The 21,697-nt window shown below is 46.0% G+C and overlaps 1 protein-coding gene across 1 annotated transcript in view; it reads right to left on the reverse strand.

The window, feature by feature from the left end:
• Positions 1-21,697, reverse strand: part of Myo3b (myosin IIIB) — a 270,528-nt gene that overhangs the window by 223,852 nt on the left and 24,979 nt on the right. Inside the window, exon 6 of the mRNA XM_050123618.1 lies at positions 17,830-17,975. Coding sequence (XP_049979575.1) covers positions 17,830-17,975 — 146 coding nt within the window. The remainder of the gene's footprint in view (positions 1-17,829; positions 17,976-21,697) is intronic.

Consider the following 21,697-nt stretch of genomic DNA (forward strand, 5'->3'; position numbering starts at 1 on the left):
TAAAGGATAGATATGTGACAAAACGTTTTCCAATGGACCAGAAAGGAACTGAGGTGTGGCCATCATTGTGGTCTTTGTTTCCTGAGATTCTGCTCACATTAGAGACTAGAAGCACCCCATGCAGGCAAAGAGCTCACAAGAAATAGCTCAGCTGTGGGCCAAACAGGGTTCTTGGGAAACAGAGGGGCTGGGCAACTGCTGCAACATTGCCCAAACACACAGTGCAGAACCTTCGAGAATCTCTGTGGTCGCTTACCTGCTTCTTCATCCACCAGGTCAGTACGACCGAGCCAGGACAACCCAAGAATCTAAAAGCAGCATGCCATCGTACTTGTCATGTCATTCTTAGTTTAGGACCCCATTGCTCATCGCTAGCCTTCTGACCTTCGCCTCTGCACAGAATGCTGTCCTGGAATTTCCAGCCAACAGGATCACTGCTGGGGCGACTGGAACGATGGCTCAGTGGGAAAGAGCACTTGCTGCACTTGAAGAAGATCTGGGTTCAATCCCCAGTACCTCACAAAAGCTTGTAACTCCAATTCCAGGAGACCCAGTACCACATCTGTCCTCCATGGGCACCAGGAACATGTACATATACATGTAATAAGTAAACCTTTTGTAAAATATTATTCCCGTTGAGGGGGGTGGGGTTGTAACTCAATGGTAGAGAGCTTGCCTACCATGCTCCAGGCCCAGGGTTTGATACCCAGCACTTCAAAAACAAACAAATAAACAAAGACTGCCTCCTAGCCTTAGGGAAGTTAGTTTGAGAGGTGAGCCAGGCAGTGTGGCTTATGAAGGACCAAATGGCTTTTCTCCCCATCTCCCTTCCCTTGCTAGGGTTCTGCCCCATGACTCTTGTCCAAAGGAAGGAGATATTCTACCAAGAAGAAGCGTCGCACGGTTTTAAACACTGACAAACGCGTTTTCATGTGGAGGGTATTTGAAATCATTCTTAATAGCTTCAAAAACCCCAAGCTGTTGCCAAAAATAGACCCGTGCTATCTGAAATCCAAAGGGCTGTTGTGTAAGGGAAACGGAATAGAGAGAAGAGGGATTCTGAGCATAATCTGTTCTCCCATCCAGGCTGCTTTTAGGACGATGACATTCTTAAAATTGCGAGCAGGGAAACCTACTCTGGTTACCTTGGTGATAAACTGCGGGTAAAATTACACATAATTGCAGCTGATGTCACATCTGCCATATTGTCTCCAAGACTACAGATTGTCTCCAAATAACTGTAATGCTCTATGTACTGAAAGCCCACTATGTAGGGGGGGAAAAAAGCTTAATACTGCGGCTAGTCTTTCTAAATCTAGCTAATAAACCATCCGTGGTCTCCCGGGGACTTGGGATAATTACAGAGATAAATGGGCACCGGAAGTGCCTCTATCTTAACCTATTCTAGACACACAAACATAATTTGGAAAAGCTAATAGTTAGTTTGTATCATGACATATCAGAAAATTTCTTTCTAGAATATATTTCACCTAGAATGCTTGGGGGATAGGTAGCAAACTGAGAAATGTTTGCGTAAGTATTCTGCATAGAAAACATAGAAAATAACTGATAACTACAGCTTACTGTTGCCTGGGGGATCCCGCAGCTTTTATTTTCTGAAGAATACATTGGAGGCAATATTTACTTTTTTTATTTTTTAGTTTATAAATTGCTCTTGTGATTGGATGTACCGTGGAGGGAAGAAGAAAGTCTTAGTCCCCCAAACCACTATCATTAAATGGTCAGCCGAAAAGTAATGGTTTCCTAGAATAGACTCCTTGTAGGAAACCTTTCCGAAAGGGCAGATTTCCCTCTGACCTCCTTTCCTTTGCAAAAGCAGCACCCGGTGTGATCTCTGTGGAGCCACTGCCAGCCATTTTACAGCATGCAAAAATCAGGAGAAAGCAGAAATTGATGTATTTCGATCTAGTGAGTTTTCATATTGCCTACGAGACACATGTCAGCTGTGGTCAGTGACAGACACCCTGACATTCTGGCTTCTTGGGGAAGCCTTCTTACATCAAAACACACTCTGAGAACAGGGCCATGGTGATTCGATTAACAGTCACCATCTATAGAACAGAGTCGGCATCCGGTCCCTCAAACCCGGCTTGGAGGTGCAGCTGCACCCCAGGAGCTCGCTTGTTGAGGGGATGGGGGAGGTGTCCTGAGGTCCTGATGATACAGCAATTTGATGACAAGGCTCCCAGCAATGACCTTGTCATTTTCCACTAAAGCAAAACAGCGCTGGTGCGCTCCGTGCCTGGGCTGATTCGCCTGCCTGACCAATTGGATCTGAATAATAGCATTTTGCGTTTGGGTCCCATTCACCATATAATCCATACAACAGCACTCAGGGAGGGATCTCATTGAATAATCTCCCCTTGGAATATACTGGAATATACTGAAACCATAAGTCAGAATAATAATCAAAATACAGGAATAAGCCGCAAAGTGAAGACAGCCCCTCCACTCCTTAGGGTCCTGATTCTTTTGCTGCTGGTAATGTTTATGTAGAAAATTGCAGCTCCTGATGGGAATAGAGATCAAAGAATTCTGTGTACAAGGAAGGTAACTGGCTGTCCTGGACAGGCTTCCTGTCTCACAGTGAAGGACCGAATACTAAGTGTCCCACCTGCCTCGATGATGGCCCTCATTCCAGGCTCTAATAATGATTTAATGATTTATTCATGTGCTTCCAATAATTGGTCAGGTGTACCTGACCACAAATTTACAATCTAATTATAACAGCTAACCGTATAATTAAGATGGCAGGACTGTTAAGCCCCAGGGTTTGGCATATTATATTTTAATGTTTCTTTGTTTTGCCAAAAATGGAGTTTGGAAGCTCTTGGATCGTTAGTAAGCATACAGATGTTGCTGAATAGTTCTTTAGGGTGCCATGACAACCAACTTAATACAGTATGGGTCTTGTGAAGAAGTGGCCAATAAATAACAAGAAAGTTCTCTAACCGATTTATGTGCCACTTCAATGGGCCATGTTGGAAATAATTCCCTTGTGATTTGCCCCCATGTTGGCTTCCAGGCCACCCATTCCTGATGTGAAATCCACATTTGTACTCTATATGATTTGATTTGTCTAGCACGAGTATCACTTCGTAGAACAAAATTCACGAGTGCTCTAGGAATGAGCCCTTCCGAGAAATACACTGGCAGCATGGAAAAGTACAGAGCTGCAGAGAGGCAAGGCACTCGGTCACTGCAGAGGACAGCGGCTTGGATTTAGTCAAGTTCACAAACGTCTACCATTAAAGGATGGGAAGTATTTAAAGCCCCACGTTCGCTAGAACGGCTTGCGCTGTAGCTATATGCAGAGCCACTCGGGGGTGGGGGGGTTTGCCTCTGGTCTATTTTTTCCCACACTACCACAGCAGAAACACTATCACTGAACATGAAAACCTTTTCTATGTATCCTCTGCAAAGCAGAAGACAGTTGGTTAGTGCAGAAACACACTTCCGAAGCCAAGCCAGAAGAGCAGGGGAGCCACCTGCTCCCTGACAGCATGTCCTCTTCATTACTTCCGTGTTTACCTCTAAGGTAAGCAGGTACGTCTCAGCAGGTCTCCTTAAGGAGACCAGGACAGTTGGAGAATGGATGCTCAGAAAGGTTGCCTCTTGAGGGAAAGAAAGTTGTGGGGAACGCTGATGATCCAGTTGGGGCTGATGAGGAGCTACAGGCACAGCTGTCAATCATGAGGGAAGAAGATGCCCACAGGGCTTTTTACATCACAGAACACTGGGTCCGGCTCCCAGAGGCTCTGCTGATTCAGCACATCAGTAGGGATTTCACCTCTTTCGTTGTTCTTTGTGTTGTGTTTGTTTGATGTTGTTTGTTTGTTGAGTCAGGGTCTCACACAGCAGCCCGGGTTGGTCTGGAGCTCACTAGGTAGCTCAGTTTGGCCTAAAATTTTTTATCCTCCTGCTTCTGCCCCACAGTACTGGGATTACATAGTTTGCCACTATGCTAGACACATCTGACTTCTAGCGTGGACTCAAGAGGAGCAGACTTGATCGGTTCAGAAGCCGATCTCCAAAAACCGTTAGAATAGCCCATGAGCTGTTGTGCAAGCCCAAAAGGAAGATTCTCTTCTGCCTTCACTTAGTGACATCACAAAAACTTGGGACAAGAGATAAATGTAGGAAACACATCTGCCATCCAGTCAGCTGGCACCGCAAGGTCTCCAGACACAGAAAGCCATCTCACATTCTAAGAGGATATTCAAAGTAACTTGAAGACAGACGGGAAAGTTTATAACTCTCATTGGGCACGAGCAACACAATTGTGATTTTAACGCTCACTATGACTATTAGAAACTGTTAAATTCCTTCAGAAAACTAAACAAGTAGAAATGGTGTATTATGTTCTAGGGTAGTAGAGTTAAGGACATTCTGTCTCTGTCACCTGTTATCCTGGCTGATGCCCCTCATCAGCTGTGTTTTCTCCCCAAGCAGGGTGCCACCCTTAGACACAGGCAGCGGTGGAGGAAGGTAGAAAGGCCTATGTAGGCACAAACTTTGTTAGGCTACGCACCTCCAAGGTTCGGACCCTTCTGCTGGAGATCTGAAAATATATTCTAGACAGATGACATGCTAACAGAATCATTTCATGGTTCACCGTCCGCTCAGCATGATTTATCTGTATCCGTAGGCACCAGAGGGCCCTATTCAAGAAATTTATGGTCTACCTATATGATTCCATTTTGTCGAAAGGAAATGTGTGCGTCGTTGAGAAACAAAGTAATAACATTTATTTTAAGATTATGACCCTTTCCAATTAGAGGCGTTAGAGCTCAAACATATTTGCCACCATTATGTTGCCTGAGTCCCGCCCACTCCCTAAGCCTGTTTACAATTGTTGAAGCAATACCAGGAGGAAGGTGGAAGGAACCCGTTCTTACTTCTGGATTGTTGACAGCACAACCGCAGAAGGCAATGCCTGGCCGCTGAGTAGCAGCTCTTTGGTCTCCCTGTCTGGGAAGCTGTATAGCATTGCTTTCCTGGGGCTAAGACTTAGTTGAGATAATACTCCATGTGAAATTCTTTTCTATCTCTTCTCTCACATGTACCATACAAACTCAGCTAAGGGAAGGCTGGTGGATAAGAGCAAAGCAACAAAACTTACTGTGGTGGTTTGAATGAGACCGGCCCTTGTAGGCTCGTATATGCGAGTGCCTGGCCCCCAGCTGAGGGAACTGTTTGGGAGGGATGAGGAGGTGTGGCCTTGTTGGAGGAGATGTGTCACTGGGGGTGGGCTTTGAGGTGTCAAAAGCCTAACCATTCCCAGTAGCTCCCTCCCCATCTATTTCTCTCCCTCACAGTGGTTGCCTCAAGATGTAAGCTCTCAGCTATTGCTACATCACCATACCTGCCTGTCTGCCGCCATGCTCCTCAACGTGACAGCCATGCACCCAAACCCTCTGACACTGGAAGCAAGCCCCTGATAAACTCTTCCATAAGGCTCGTCAGCTGTAGTACCTAATACAGCAAAGGAGATATAACTAAGAAACTTACCAAAGGGCTAAGTTTGACGCAATGGCTACCTGGGAGGTGTGGCTTCCTGGTAAATGGTCCCCTTTCCTGGGGCCATGATTCCTTCTCTCATGTGGGAGCTCTAAACCCTGGCCTAGATAATTCTTCTACTACCTGCAGTAGCTAAAGGGGACAGCAAAGGGCGGCCTTTGCAGTGACTCACCCTGGCAGCGTCAAGGCGGGGCATCAGGACAGCTGTGTGTCATACCTAAGCTCACTAAGGATTCCAAGGTTGACAGAGGAGCGGACTTCTGTTGCTCCATGTCTCATCACTACCAGTGGGCACCAGACTAGCACTGGCTCACTTGTGCCTACTGAACAGATAGACTCTAAAGGCAGAGCAAAAATGTGTGAGCTTTTGCACTTTTTAAATTTTTTAACACAAACCCCATATAAATATGCCCTGTGGTAAAAGCCTTAAGAGAGTCCTTCATGGCAACGCATCCTTAATCCCAGCTAGTCCTTCCTCCACTGTCCACTATTAGACACGATTGTCACCACAAAGTACCTGTGAGGAATGACATAGGGCTGAACATAGCTTTTAGTGGCTTTCTGTCAACTTACGACTTATGGATGAGACATGTCATGATCTGAGATGCCTGAAGTCCCCTCCAGATGGCTATTTATAATGTCAACACAAAACCTAAGACCTCCTGTTACTGTGCAAGGGTCGTCCATCCGATCCCCACCCCCCCAAATCCTCACCCCTGACAGACAAGGATGAGCAGGACGCACCACCACGTAGAGCACTGATCTTACGATCACAAGCTGGAGGAAACCAACGATCCAGAAAAGCTGGTTTCAGAGCACCAGAGAACCAGCAGTGTTGATTGGCTCTAGGAGATAGTCTCCAACAACCACCTTTATCAAATCCACAGACTCGATCTGTCTGCGTCTTACTTGATTCAGAAGTTCTGGGCTCTCCCGACTTCTTGCTTTCTTGGCTTTTAGAATAGCATACCTTTGAGTTCTTGCCTTACCCCAGTGGTCACTTCTTCTCCAACTCCATTACTGGTTATCCCTCCAGTCTCATCTCTAGCCCTGGAAGCAACCCCCAGGAGTCCAGCAGCTATTATACTAAGTGCTACCTACATTCTCCCACACTGGGGTCTCCAAGATGTCTCCATATAACTCTAGACTGTTGTCAGCTGCCTACTCAACATCTCTGTGTAGCTAACAAATCTCCATGCCCAAGATGGATGCCTGGGGCATCTTGCCACCTCTCCTCTCTACCACAACCACCTCATTGGTAGTTCCTGTTGTCTGGCTGCTCAACTATAAGCAATTGAATCACCAGCCCTACCTTTGAATTACAGTCATGATTCAACTCTAGTCTTGTCTTCTCTGCCCCAGCCTCAGGCTGTGCTTCCTCTGACCCCATCTCTGTGTCATCTCTCCTTTCCTAACTTCCTGTTGCCCACATCTAGATTGGCTTCCACAGAAGTGATCTGTGTCAGTTTTCTGTTCCAAAGCACAATGGCTTTCCATTTCACTCCCAGTAACAATCCAAATCACCACAGTGATGCAGAAGGCCATTCTGCAACACCTTGTCCCCGGCTCTCTGTTTGGCATCATCTCCCACCGTGCTCCTCGGCACGCCCCGCCATGGCCTCTTTACTGTCCTAAATTGTGCCACTGTGTGTGTCCCTCGAGGTCTTGTGCTTCCTTTCTCTGTCTTCTCATTTTCCTCCATCGAGACTTTCCTCTTGCCTTGTGAGAGAAGCTGTCCCTCAGCTTATACTACCTTAAATTAGAATATAACAAACTCTACCCCATCGGTTCCCTGGTTCCCTAGCCTACTTTCTTTCCTGCAGACAGGCATGCTTTTAGTCAGACTTTTCGCCACCACAACAAACCTCCCGATGGGAAAAAAAAAAACTTAACCAAGAAAAGATTTGTTTTGGCTCACATGACCAGAGGTGTCATAGTTCGTGACTTCCTTGTGCCATTGCTTGCAGGCCTCTGTTGAGGCAGATCCTCACAGCAGAAGCACAAGGCAGAGTAAAGAAGACAAGATCTCCTTCAAAGGCATGCTCCCAGGCACCTGCTTCCTCCAACTAGGACCCAACTTCAAGACCATTGGTGAAATCAGAGCGCTTTTGTCTCTTTCCAGACCCTTCATCAATGAAATCTAGCCCTTCAACACGTGAGCCTTTTGGGGAACATTCATATCTGAACCACAACAGACATTTATCAACACTTAGCATATCATAATATACCTGTTTATTTGTCTATCATTTCTCTGCATCTTCCTCTAGAATTTAAGCTCCAGAGAGCAAGGACTTAGTGTTGTTCACTGTGTGCCTGATACAGTAGTATCATGACCATAGGACATGCTCAACAAATACTTATCAAATGATTGAATAAATTAGTCCTGGCACCAGTTTACAGTCCGTTTGTAAGTAGGTCACCATTCACACACAATCTCTTGGAGAACTATAGAGTTTTAATTAGGAAATGCTCGCATTTTGCCAAACTCATTTGGCAAACTCTATTCCTCAGGGGTCACTCTTTCCTTACTTGCAATTTTTTGCCAGTACATTGTTTTTTTTTTTTAAATTCCTTTTCAGTTAGAGAACATAGGATTACCAAGCCAACGAACTATTTCTCTGCTGAGAGATGTATTTAGTTCCAGTTGGGTATTTTTCTTTTCTTTTTTAATAGACACTGAAGTGCTAATCTGCAAACTTTGGAAGGAAGGAGACAAAAGGTAGAGCCAAGAGGACCCAGGCCCATGCACAGTCAGCAAAGCAAAGGCACTAGAAGGGGAGCCCTCTGCCAGATCGCATGGGCCAACGAGCTCAACACCAAGCTGAAGGGAACAGCGAGTTCCCCAACATTCTCTTTTCCTAGCCTTAGGGCTGGTACCAGGAGTCAAATAGCATGAGAATAATCTGCTTCTCCCTGATGCCTAGCTTCCTCCTCGGCTTCCATAGCAGAGATTCTGAGTCTTTTCAGGGCACAAGTTATATTTTCTACAGTTGCTGCAACTAAGCAGTAAAAACATTACAATGGCTTAGAACAACAGAAACGTGTCTTGCTGATCTGGAGGAGGCCAGAGGCCCAAAGTCCTCCAAGCATCCTCAAAGCCATTCACCTGCCGAAGCCTTCAAGAAAAATGCCTGCCTTCCCGTGCTTTTTTCTGGCTTCTTGGCTTTCAGAGTGACCCTCTTCCTTCTGCCTGTGTCTCTGATCATATCCAAATGAACCCCTTTGCATAAGGACACAAGTTACACTGAATAAGAGCCCAGCCTAATCACCTCATCTCAGCTTGATTACTTCTATCAAGAGCTTATTTCCAAATCCGTCCATATTCTAAAGTATAGGAGGTTAGAGCTTCGACCTATCTGGTTTGGGGGTGTGTAGCCCAGTTGAGTCCATAACCATCAGCACTGACAATTTGCTAGAACTCTTTTTCTACTTGTATAATGCCAACTCACGCCAGCCAACCATCTCCACTCTCATTTCTCAATGCGCTGTAGAGGGTGGGCATGGAACAGGCAGGCACAAGCGTTTGCAGGGCGGACCCTAGCTTTAGAGTACCAATAGTGGTCTAAGAGTAGTTTTAGGTAAGGATTTATACCCCATGCTAGTCTTAGTGAGCACCGGTTTTTCTTTTCAGGGTTATAACCAAGTGTGAACATCCCTTACCAGATGGTAGTTGGAAGGCAGCCTCTGCCTTCCTCCTTGCTTAGAAGCCCTGAAGCACATTTCCCTTTCACCATCCCTCTAGCCCTGGTCCTACTCTCTTGTGCTCTCTTACGGCCCCTGGCAGTGGGCAGCGGCTTTATCCATGTGTTCCCGTGCATGGCTATCTTCCTCCCAGGTGAGTAATCTGAACTCATCAGGAACACCCTAGCTCCCCATTCTGCCCTCTCACCTGGCCTGGGTTTCTGCTTCCTCTTGCCAATGCTTTTGACCTTCCAGGCTAAGCTAGAGAAAAGCAAATCCCTCTGGGAGAGAAAATGGGTACAAAATGACTCAATTTTGAGTCCTTGGTCTTGGATCTGGGACTTCTGATACTGTCCCTTTACCTGAGGATGCAAAAAAAAATTCTAGAATCCTGGAAAAAGTTGAACCTTCCAAGGGGCAGGAAAGGCTGCCAAGGCAGAACATATAACTCACCAGTTAAGCAGAAGGCCACCATACACTTGACAAGCCAGTCCCTTCTAAAGATGACAGCATCTCCATTCAGGGTAGACACAGTGGAAGCTGGGTGGCAGAGCATGCCTGCTTCCTGCTGCAGGTAACTCCTGCCACAGTGCCCAAGAGTGGGTATAGGGACAGTGGTTGGCATATCTCCCACAGTGTGTCTGTTAACTCCAAAGGAAGCTGATGATGGATATTAATGGTGAAATTCCTTGATACAGAAGTGCTATGTAAGAAGTAAAAATTTATTAAGTATCTGTCTTCATCCTCTCTTAATTCCTTATGTAATCATCAATCAATTAGCTGAACTTTCAAATGATTGATCTCATGGGTGGCACTCCATGAAGGGGAGCTTTCAATTCCTCAGCTACCAGGGAAAGAAAATTCCTTTCAGGGTGACTATGCCCTGGAGACCTTTGCTTTAGTAACACCCAGCACAAACTGAAAGAGCGTTTGCCATGAGTCATTCTTAGCACTTCACATCCGTTCATTCCTCACGACTATGAGGCTGGTACTAGTTCTATCCTCATTTGACAGGGGAGGAAGCTGGAACCTGAGGCACGACGGAACTTGGTCAGATTTACACAAATGGAAGATAGTGGAACTGCTCGCTGTGCTGGGACAAACTGGCTGAGGGACACAGCAATAAATCAAATTTTTCTACCTTTTTCTGAATCTTTGCTCAGAATCCTATCACCAATGTGAAAACAACCCTGGCTAGCCCTCTAGAAGATAAGAAAGCACATAGAATACAGCTAAATCATTCTACCCATAGGCATCCTAGACCAGCCCGTGCCAGCCCAACCCCCAGCAGATCACAGATGTATTGAAGGAGTCTAGTCATGATTTGAAGAAGCCCTGAAAGAACCACAGATTCCTGAGAAACACATTTTTGTTGTATCAAACAACTAATTAAGGATGTTTGTTACACAGCTCTGGAAAACTGACACAATAATATTCAATTAAAATTAAGCAATATTAATAAATAAATAATTCGAATACAATAATATTCTAATAATATTAGAAATAAGATTTCTAATAGGTGTTATCTGACTCTGTAGATGGACATCTTCTGCCACAAAGACCCCCCAGGTGACCAGTTCATCACCCTCATCTCTGTCTTGCCTATCCTGCCACTCTGCCAAGCCATGAAGGCATTTGTAACCATTCCTTCCCATGAGCCCCTGCTTTCTCTAGAGTTGAGGAGAAGCCAGAGTTCTTGGACTCTTTGGCGCTATTTTGAGCTCTGTTTCCTTGCTGATCCTCTTTGCCCATCCCTCCACCATTTTGGAGCTAAGTCAGATTTAGCCTAGGTGGATGGTGCCAACACGATGGAAGCGGGGGTAATGAGGGAGAAAGCACAGATAACACTGTACGTCAACGCTCCGCAGCTCCGGCCTCTTCTTTTTCCCAGGGTAAGCGTCTTGCTCAGCCTGGATGGGGCCTGGGAGTCCCTGAAGACCTGCTCAGGCTTTGCCACCTGATCCCCAAAAGAAATGTTGCAAAACCGAATTCTCCCTGTCTGCCAGGACTCGGAGGGGCAGCAAGCTGTACCTCCACAGGAACTAATGGCCCCAGCTGCTCAGTTCAAATTAGAATAGAATTTGGAGACAGTTTCATAGAGTGGAAGTCGTCTGGGGCATGCCTGCCAGGGGCATCCAGCCACTGGGTTCCCAAGGAAATGGAGTGTTAAGTCTTGGGTGCAGGGGATATTCCAAAGGCAGACTAGGGGCATGCACCCAAGGCATCCTGAAGGATGCTAACAAAAATGGGATGTGAAATGTCATTCCAAAAGAAAGACTCATAAAGGATAACTGTTTTCTATTGGAGGATATCAAAACTTTCTGCCAGTAGGTAGTTTATAAATGCTAAATGACGGTAATTCTCCTGATACTTCTTGCTTTATGGGTGAAGTTTGGATTGTGAAGGTTCATTGCTTAAAAGGCCAATAATGAAGTAACTTGGGTTGCTGAAAAGAAACCAAAACTCCCTGGGGCAAACCCAACCTTACTGTGCCATTAAACACCCACTACCCCCACTCATTACATTTCAAGAATAAGAGTTTAGTTTTAATTTCTTTCCCTTGTATTTTGTGGCCTTAAGGGAAAATGTCCTGTGGCAATTCTGTAATAGTAAGGCAATTATTGGTGACTCAAAGATTCCCACTGCCTCTGCACCAGCTCACAGCTGTGCAGTGAATGAGGACCACTGTGTCTGCATCCTCTCACAGCTGTACAGAGAGGACTACTGCCTCTGCATCCTCTCACAGCTGTGCAGTAAGAGAACCACTGTGTCTGCATCCTCTCACAGCTGTACAGAGAGGACCACTGTGTCTGCATCTTCTCACAGTTGTGTAGAGAGGACCACTGTGTCTGCATCCTCTCACAGCTGTACAGAGAGGACCACTGCCTCAGCATCCTCTCACAGCTGTGCAGAGAGGACCACTGCCTCTGCATCCTCTCACAGCTGTGCAGTGAGTGAGGACCACTGCCTCTGCATCCTCTCACAGCTGTGCAGTGAATGAGGACCACTGTCTCTGCATCCTCTCACAGCTGTGCAGTGAATGAGGACCCCTGTGTCCCACGTCAGAATGATCTGATTTGTGCATTTAGAAAGTCAGGATCTAAAGGACTTTGTAAAGTCTTTTAGCAAAATAAAAAGCCAGCCCGAGGACTCTCTTTTGGGACAAGAGCCAATTACAGGCCCCAAATCTCTGAGGAAAATCTTCAGATAGTTTCACAACTGAATCCAAGGGTGAGTTGCCCACCTGAACCCCACCACCAACAGTGTTCAAGCCATCCGAGAGGACCCAGACCCTGGATTCTCAATGTCTGCTTTCCCTTCCCCATTTCCCCTTCTACCCAGGACTCTGCATGCTTCACTTTTACCAGTGAACGGTAAAAGTTGGGGACAGAAGAAAAGGCATTCCTCTAAGCCAAACCAAGTCTTTTCATTTTTGTACCTCATCCAACTGAGTGTGCAAGAATAAAGTTGAAGGTGTCATAAGACAGAAGACGTGGACATTTCTAAATTCTCAGTGGGCGGGGCTCTAGAGCATTTTTGTAATATTTTCCCACATAAGCATAATGTTCTAGCAGAGACTAAGTCCTCAGCCTAGGCTGTAAAACTTTATTTAGCCACAAAAATCTAATAACACGCACGAAGTAGAAAATGCTGGTTATTATATGGCTTCTTCCTGAATAGATGCTTAAAAATACTGTTTTCATAAGAAAAATGCCTACCAGCTCAGGATGCCAGAAACAGGCTTTGATGTTCCCCAGTACCCAGAGTAAGCTTTCCGGCTGAAGAAATAATAGGAAAAACTAGAAAACAAAGGGCGGCAGGAGGGAAGATGCTGGCTATTCCAGAAATAGCGCTGGCCTGGCAGAAACCAGTTTGCTACGAGCGTGCCATGAGCAGAAACTTCTGGTGCAAAGACTGCTGTTCTGAAGCATCTCCCTGCTCTTACATAACACGTCCCAGAGATCTTCGGTTCAAGCTCTTCCATGCTCTAAATTAGGAAGTAAGAGGCAGTTTGAAGGGGAGCTTGACAAGCAGACGGGTTTCTGGGTTGGGGTCAGAAACTGATGAGTGCTTAGAGATGTCCTGGGTGTGTCCCTGTGATGACCCTCCGTCTAGTCCTCAATTTCTTGACTGGCACAATCACAGGTGCTAACAACTTCTGACTTTTAGGTTGCTAACATCAGCTTAAAATCTGGAATGGGGACGGGAAGCTACACTTAAGCTTCTTAAAGGCTGAAACTCTGCCCTATCTGTCTCTGTGCACTCTGGAGCCATTGCCGCTTGGGTAAAATTGGGGAGGGTTTAACATTTCAGTGTGCTAGCAAAATCCATGGGCTTTAGAGTCAGGCTCCTCGGATTCACATCCTTTTCCCTCCCTATGTGCAGACCAGGGACCAGCTGCAGAACCTCTGCGGGCTTTCAGTCACCTGACCCAGAAAAGGACTGGTGACATCATTCACCGCCCAGGGTCACTGTGGGGCTCACATGCAAGCGGGTAAACACACAGAATGCCAGGCTCGCCACATAGTTATTAGCAGCACTTGGAAGGTCTCAGCTGCTCAAATTCCTCATCATTGTTTCTCCTATTTGCTTCTTCTCACCCATTAGCTAAATGTTTGGGGCTTTTGCCTTCAAACTAATTTCACGGGGAATACGGTGACCAGGAAAGCTGGTTAATGCGTTGGGATGAACTGTGACTTGAGACTATGACCTCAGGGTCTTTGCAGCTATGGCAACGGCGGCACGACTGATGCCCTAGAGATGTGTTCATCCTGCATTGGGATCCCATGCCTCTGGAAGAGATGGAGAGGAAGACACAGTGCAGAGGGCTATGGAGAAGAAGATGGAAGCCACCAGAAGCAGCTTCCCAGGAGGCTCTGGAGGGAGCACAGCTCTGCCCCTGTGCTCCTTGGACTTATGGCCTGGAGGACCATGAGAGTATAAGTCTCGATTGTTCAGACCCATCGAATTTCTGGTAATCTAGTGTGGCAACCCTGGGACATGCAGCCGGTTGGGAACAGCAATTCTGGAACACCTGGATTTGGTGATGGCCTATGGAGCAGAAGCCGTCACATGTTCTCCTCTCCCGAGAGACTGGGCACTGCAGGCAGAGCTCTCGTCACATGTTCTCCTCTCCCGAGAGACTGGGCACTGCAGGCAGAGCTCTCTTCGGGAAAGGCAATCACCAGCTCCGGAGATCAGAATGATCAAACCAGTTTCTACTGGGAGTCTTGGGGGTTTTCTTTTCTTTTCTTTTCCCTTCTTTCTACGGAGACCAAAGTAGGAGCATAAAGTGCATCTTGAGACACTGAGCAAAGTCACCCTCTGTTGGGCCCCCAGAAAATAAATGCACAGCGTGGTTCTCCATGCTTGTTCAGTACACCCACACAGTAGCCCACACAGGTCTCCATTGCTTTCTGAACCCACCCGCAGTGGACAAAGGGGACCACTAACTAGAGACTCTGAGCTAAAAAAAGATGAGTGGTTACCAAGAGACCAACATAACTGTACATTTCTCTTAACCCTACTGATTCATGAAATTATGACTGTGAAACAGATTCCCCTCTAAAGTGAAATATATATGTTTCATGTATGTAACTATATTCATGTCATAAACATGTAGATATGTATACATACATCTATATAAGCCTTCCAAACCTTTGGAAATTTAATAGCATCTTCAAGGAAGAGACATGTAAGACTGGAATCTACAGATGCTCAGAGAATTCTCTTCCTCTCCTCTAACTCCAGGAAAGAAAAAGAGCAGCAGACAGCGCCAGCACTCAGGGGGTGACTTTTTTTTGGAGCAAAGGCGTTAGACAAGATGACACATGCTGACAGGTTCAACAAATAGTGGATGCTGGGCCAATCAGCAGATAATTTCTGTGTGTTTGCCTCGTAGGGAGAACTGTGAGTCACGCTATTTCAAAGACAGGTCACGATTGCTGTTTGTCATCTTGTAACGTGAAGGTCGAGAGAGAGGAGAAGGCAGATGGAAGCCGCATGGAACCAGATCAAACACATCCACGCAGGGCCTGCTGCATGGTTCCCACAGTGCCCGGGACCTGTGTAATTACTGCCTGGACTGACATCTGAGGCTCTCACCTCCTCGGTAACCAGGCGGTCACCAACTCACAAGTCCTTTGTGACTTCTGAAAGCCACGTCTTCCGTGACTCAGCCAAGCTTTGCTTCTCTTCCCCCACTGGGTCTTTTAGTCAGTGTAATTTCAGGAATAAAGTAACTGCACGGAAGAGGCCAGTAGGGGAATCCAAGGAAAGAAGCCATGAGTTTTCTAGATCCCAGGCCACCGTGGCATGGATAATTGCTTAGTTAAATAAAATTCCAGTACACCGAAAAAACATTCAAATGGTGGGGGGGGGGGCTGAAGCCAAACAGAATCAAGGATTTTTGTCAATAATGTTATTTGCAGGGAAGGGAGGGAAGGGCAGGGTGCAGGGACCTACTCCCATGGAAAAAAAAGTCAACAATTCAACAGGATTTTTAAAATATGTAAATGGGAGTTAAGTGAGATGACACAGAGATGCTTGTTGCCAAGGCTGACAACAAGTCCTTGGGATCTGACTGATGAAAGTTGTTCTTTGACCTCTTCACACACACACTCTCTCCCATGCCCTCCCAATAAATAAATAAATAAATAAATGTAATTTCCCCATCCTCCATCAAAGAGCTCTTCCGAGGAAATGATACATTTTAGTACTCAAATGAGTATACACGTTCATACAGCTCGAGTAAACCCATAACCCTTCAAAGAGAACTGTGCAATTCTGATAGGATAATTCTTAAAGAAACCACTGGGTGAATATAAATCCATAGAGTTCTTCCAGGGTTTAGGAAGAAACCAGCTATACAGTTTGAGCAAGTAGGCTGCACTGTGTCCTTTTCTTCCCGCCCAAGAATGTCAAGCTAGACCATGAGAGTTGCAATAACGGCAAACATTGAGTCCAGACAATTGCATGGAGAATCTGTCAAACTATCTGACAATACCTGATCCATCATCTGAACAGGAAGGGAACAAAGAGGTGGGAAGTTTCAGAGAAACAGCCTCAGCCTATGCTAGGGTAAAGACCAACTTCTTCAGCTGCCCTTGTTCTCTGAGCCATTCTGCATCAAGGTAGGGAAAGGGCATTTGGTCATCTCGTTCTAGATCTGAAGCCTTCTCCCCAGATGCAAGAGGGGAAAGGGGCACTGGAATAGGGACAATCGGAGAGCAGAGGCTGTGGGCAAGGAAATTAGCTAAAAGCTAAGAGTCTATTGAATCAAATGTGTGTACACTCGTGCACATGCTGACACACACATTCACACACCTTCTGAGCTGACTTGAATTTATCAGCTTGGGTGATTTTTGAACAGTGGATATGTACACAAATGCATACTTTTTAGAAAGAAAAGAATACACCCATGTAGATGTTCTCTTATTGAATGTGCATATATCTCACTAAGCAAGCTCTTTGGGAAACTGTGTTGCTCCAGTGAGCAAGCCCTTATAATATACCAAAACGCACAGAGAAATCCTTCCTGACCTCATTTCTCATTTTCTGACCTGCTACGCTCCCTGGGCTGCTATTGGCTCCTGCAACCCTCACATCCCCTTGAACGCTCACCAGACTATTAATTCAAAAGCCAAGAGCTTCATCCGCTCCACCGGTCACCACCACTTGGCTTTGTGTTTTGGGAAAGGCAAGAAGACCAGCCTGACTTGAGTCAGGATCTGTGGGAAGATTGGTTGTTGATTTGTTCACGTCTGGATTAGGTCTAAAGCGATAATATTATGATGATGAATGCTCGAGAGCTCCATCTGCATATAAATAGACCTAATCAGAAATGCAAATGGAAGTCTCCAGAAATGTGTAAAGGCTGCAGATAGCTGTGCCTTTGTGTGGGTGAGGACAGGTCAACACACGCGTGTTGTGACTCCATCCAATGCCCAGAGTCTTCCTTTGAAAGATTATCTATCAGTCTGCACCCAGGCTGGGCTGGGTTTCCCATCCTTTGACCTTCCTAACATAGCTCAGTTCTGCTCAGTTCCGTGAAAGAACCACACTTCTTGTACACAGAGAGTAGAAAACACACTTGCATCTGAATCACCCCAAAGACTCCTCTGAGAGGACTGTCCCACTAACTTAGGGGTGAAGAATAAGGTGCAAGGATAATACGATGTTTTTCAGACAGTAGTCACTGCTCCTCTGAGTGGATTCAATAATATGTGTTGGGTGTGCCACCGAATTTCCCTAATACCAGAGAAAGTACACTTGAAAAGAAAACAGCAGTGTTTAGACCAACTATATAGTCCTAAACTGCATCTGTGTTCCTCTTGTGCAAAGCACAAAGTGAACATCTCGGGAAATTTGTCGCGCTGGAAGTTGACAACTGTTCCAGGCTCGCACCGTTTCTCAGGGTGTGATCTTGCAGAAACATCCCCTCCTTGTGTCCTCACAAATCTGTTGCTCTTTCTCTTCTTTTTGAAAAGGAAACATATCTCACAATCAGGCTTTCTCAAATCAGGAAAGAAATTGCATACCAACTAGCTTCCCTCCGACCGGGTTCATGAGGCACTGATGAGTCAAGAGCGCCATCTGGTGTCCTACCTTGGGATCTTAAAGAGCATTTTCACAGGATGCATTTCAAAGAGGGGAGGGTCTCCATCTCCCAGCTCAATGGCTGTGATGCCCAAAGACCAGACGTCACAACGAGCGTCATAGGACGAGTCATACTGCTGTTCACAAGCAATGACCTACCAGACAAAAGCAAGACACAGCACATCAGCCCACTGTCACCCCAGATGTGTTAAGACTACAACAAAAACAACTTTGGACTCTGCCTTTTTCGCACCATTTTCTGCACCATTGACTGACTGTGTTAATACTGAATAGTAGCAGTGTTTGTATTCTAGACCCTGTTTATGCATAAGTGATTCATCATCTGATATGGCTACTGACTTTTTTCTTTTTCCTTTCATCTTGAACCAGGGTCTCACTGTGTGGCTTGAGGCTGGTCTCAAATTCACAAGACATACCTCTCTCTGCGTGTTCCTTCCTTCCGTTCTCATGAGACAGTCATGAGTGTTCGGATGCAGGTGGATTTGTTAACTTTTTTTTTTAAGTGTTAGTTCCATTCAAAAGACTGTGTACTGAGCCTCACATCTCGGTACCAATAGTAGCACAAGGGAGTGTATGGAGAAGGAACCACTCCATCCCCTAACAGCCTGGCTTTTTCCTTTAAAGAAAAGACTTGGTATGCAAATTGCCCCTCCCCACCTGTGGGTAAATTCAACAAAGAACAGGTGCTCTTAAGAAGGGCTGCTGTAGAATCCTAGGTGAAACACACTAGCGGGGGGAGTTGGAAGACCCCTACAATTCAAAGTAGGACCCACCCTACTCTGTAGTTTCCCTTCTATCAACAACATCTGTGCCCTCCTCAAACCTCAACAGCTGTTAGCAGCTGCCACTGCATTTCCTGTTCTAACTGGGTAGAATAGCAGCAGGATCAGAAATGACTGCTTGGGTTGGAGAACACAAACCCTTAGAAGATTCGGTTTCTATCACAATGTTCCTGATGTTCGGTCTGATGTGGAAAAAGGCTCCTACACAGACTCATGCCTTATCATTCGAGAGCTGAAGAAAGGACCACGTGGATGGGGATGAGGGACCCAGTACTCCATTGACCTTGATTTTTGCCTCCCAGCACAGGCAGGAAGCTGAGGTGTGGTGGCCAAGTACCCCATTGGTGAGCACAGTCTGGCCAGGCTGCTCCCCTAGGGCCATAGTGTTGTCTTTGGCTTTTACTCAGAAGGAGACACTATGGCCATGATGAATTACATGCAGCCAGGGGATCTACTAGAGCATAGGCTGCATGCTGAGGGCAGAATCAAGAAAACAACACAATGCCAGTTACAGAGCTTTTGTAGGCTCCAGCCATAAGGGTGTGAGAAATAACCAGATTCTGAATGTAATTCTTAAGGTTGAACCAACTGGAATTGTAAGAGAGCTTTTAAGAAAAATGGCTCGTGGATAACTCTGCAGTGTTTGACCAGACAACGGGTTTACTGAGGTGGAAAGGATGGAGGAAAACCAGGTCCAGGTCTCAGAGTTGAAGTTTTCAAACCTCAGATGTCAGGGAAGTATCCAAAAGGAGATAATGGTTTTAAACCCTAAGACCCCCAAGACTCCCTTACTGGACTTCTGGCCCGGATAATCCTAAGAAAAGTCCTTCGGTCTGTATGCGTTACCCCACCCCAATTAACATGTCAGAAATAAATCCCCAGTGAAACAGTTAGGAAATGAGCCTTTTGGGGAGATGTTCAGTCATGAGGCTTGACCTCTTGAACAGACACGTGACAGTATGAGACATGAGAACGGAAGGTTCTCTCACAGAACCTTCATCTCCTTCATCTTTACAGTCTCAGACCTTACAACTGTGAGAGAACGAAGTTTGTTCTCTAGAGATTGCCCTACCTTAGCTATTTATCACAAAGTAAAGCACAGTTTTAAAAAAAAAATGTATGTTGTGCCTAAGAGCACTGACTGCTCTTCCAAAGGACCCGGGTTCAAGTCCTGGCACCCACATGGTAGCTTAGAACTGTTTGTAACTCCAGTTCCAGGGAATCTCACACAGGCACACAGGCAGGCAGAGCACTGATGTACATTAAAAAAAAGATAAAATAATATAAACTGTATATATAAAAGTTGTGTGTTACTCTGAGCCCCTATATCTTCATATTTCCACAGCAGCAACGGAAAACTAATGTAGCTGCTGTCTTCCACAGCAGGCCACTGGGAAAATGTTCCAAGCTTCCCATCCTTAACCTCAACTTGTGCTCTCTCTCCTGCATTCTGTCTCTCTCTCCTGGTCTCTGAACTGGAGAACGTTCTCTCATGGACCTCCACCACGCGTCTGGCTGCCACCCCTCCGTCGGAACAGAACGTCTTCTTGCAGACTGTCCTGTCATGTGTTCAACACACTATTTTCAAAGTTCAGATTCCTCTGCATCTGGAGCCAGAGGCTATTCCGATGCCCCTAAACACCCCACTCTCCTACCCCAATCAAGTAAGAGCCTGCAGCATTACAAGGGGCCCCGGAGAAGGGTCCTGGACACCTCTCTGGAATGACATTTTGAAAGTGCAGGACAAACATCATTTTAGACCTATCAATCAGCCGACAGCTGGCCAGTTTATTCATGACACTGTGATGGGCTTGAAAATCTCAGAATACTAGGGAAAGACAGCTGAGAAGGATGACGGGAAGCGGCTTGCACCAATAGTCTACAGCTTCCAGGAAGACACACCTGCCATCTCAACCAGAACACAAAAAGCAATACCAAAGACGCCCAAGTGTCAAACTGGAGGCACGCTGTCACCTCTTCAGGGTTGCCATAAAATATTCAAAACTGATTTCAACTTGTCTTCGCAGACACTGTCTTCATAAGCAGAAAAACACCTCTCAGGCAAATTCTTCTCCAGAACTCAGCTCATTCTACCCAAAGCAACTCTTCCACAGACGTTTAGAGAAAATCGCACGGATAAAATCATCCACAAACCATTATTTTGTAGCCACGAGCCAGACAACGTGCTAGGCTCTGAAGAGGGAAAGTCAAACAGCGCAGCTTAGTCTTCACGGGCAACCCTGGGGTGGGGTGGGTGTTGTTATCTCCTTTTGTAGCTGCTTACTCTACAAGAGTAAATTTCGGGCAGACCTGTGATGGATTTTTTTAATTCATAAAAGAATATTTATTTATTTACTTATCTATTTAGGCTTTTGGAAACCTGAAGTACTTTTTTCAAAAAAAGGCTCTAAGGATGCTTCCCACCTGAAGGTCAGAGCATCTTGTAAATGGGTGTCCTATAAATCTAACACGAGAGCGTCTTCATGGACAGGAGAAATGCACTGGGGTTCTCAGCATCCTCTGTGCCTCAGATAAAGCTGAGTTAATCAAGCTGTGACTGCCTGGTCTCTGACTCCCTTGCCTCGGGAGATGAGACCTTCAGGAGCAAGACTTCCCGAGCCGAATCTTTGTTAGGACACTCTGATGAGAGGGCAGCTATGGCGGGCAAAGCACTGTGCTGAACTGAGTTGACCAGCTTCTGGAAGTCATACTGGAAATGTGAGGACAGACACGTTGAGACCAAGTAGACAAGGGTCCAGAACCCCACAGAGCCCGTCATCTCCCCACTCCGTTATCACCTCTCTGCCCCACAGTGATGAAGGTGTGCACTTTCTCTGTCACCTCTGGTAGAGACTTGGTGTCTGTGTGACAGAGGGGCGCAGGAAGGGAGTAATAGGCATGTGTGGAAGAGTTCAAGGGGAAACTGAAGGACCTGGAGTTTCGTTTAATGAGAAGATGAGGAGGGACACATCAATGAACAGTGACACGTTTGAGGTGACCAGAAGGAAGCCGGTTTCGTACACAACACTGAAGAAATCCTTTTGCTAGTTCAAAGGGAGTCAGTGTTTATCCTA

This window comes from Alexandromys fortis, unplaced genomic scaffold, assembly GCF_014885135.2.
Source record: "Alexandromys fortis isolate MF-2015 unplaced genomic scaffold, M_Fortis_MF-2015_v1.1 scaffold_8_9099976_23576923, whole genome shotgun sequence".
Taxonomy (NCBI): domain Eukaryota; kingdom Metazoa; phylum Chordata; class Mammalia; order Rodentia; family Cricetidae; genus Alexandromys; species Alexandromys fortis.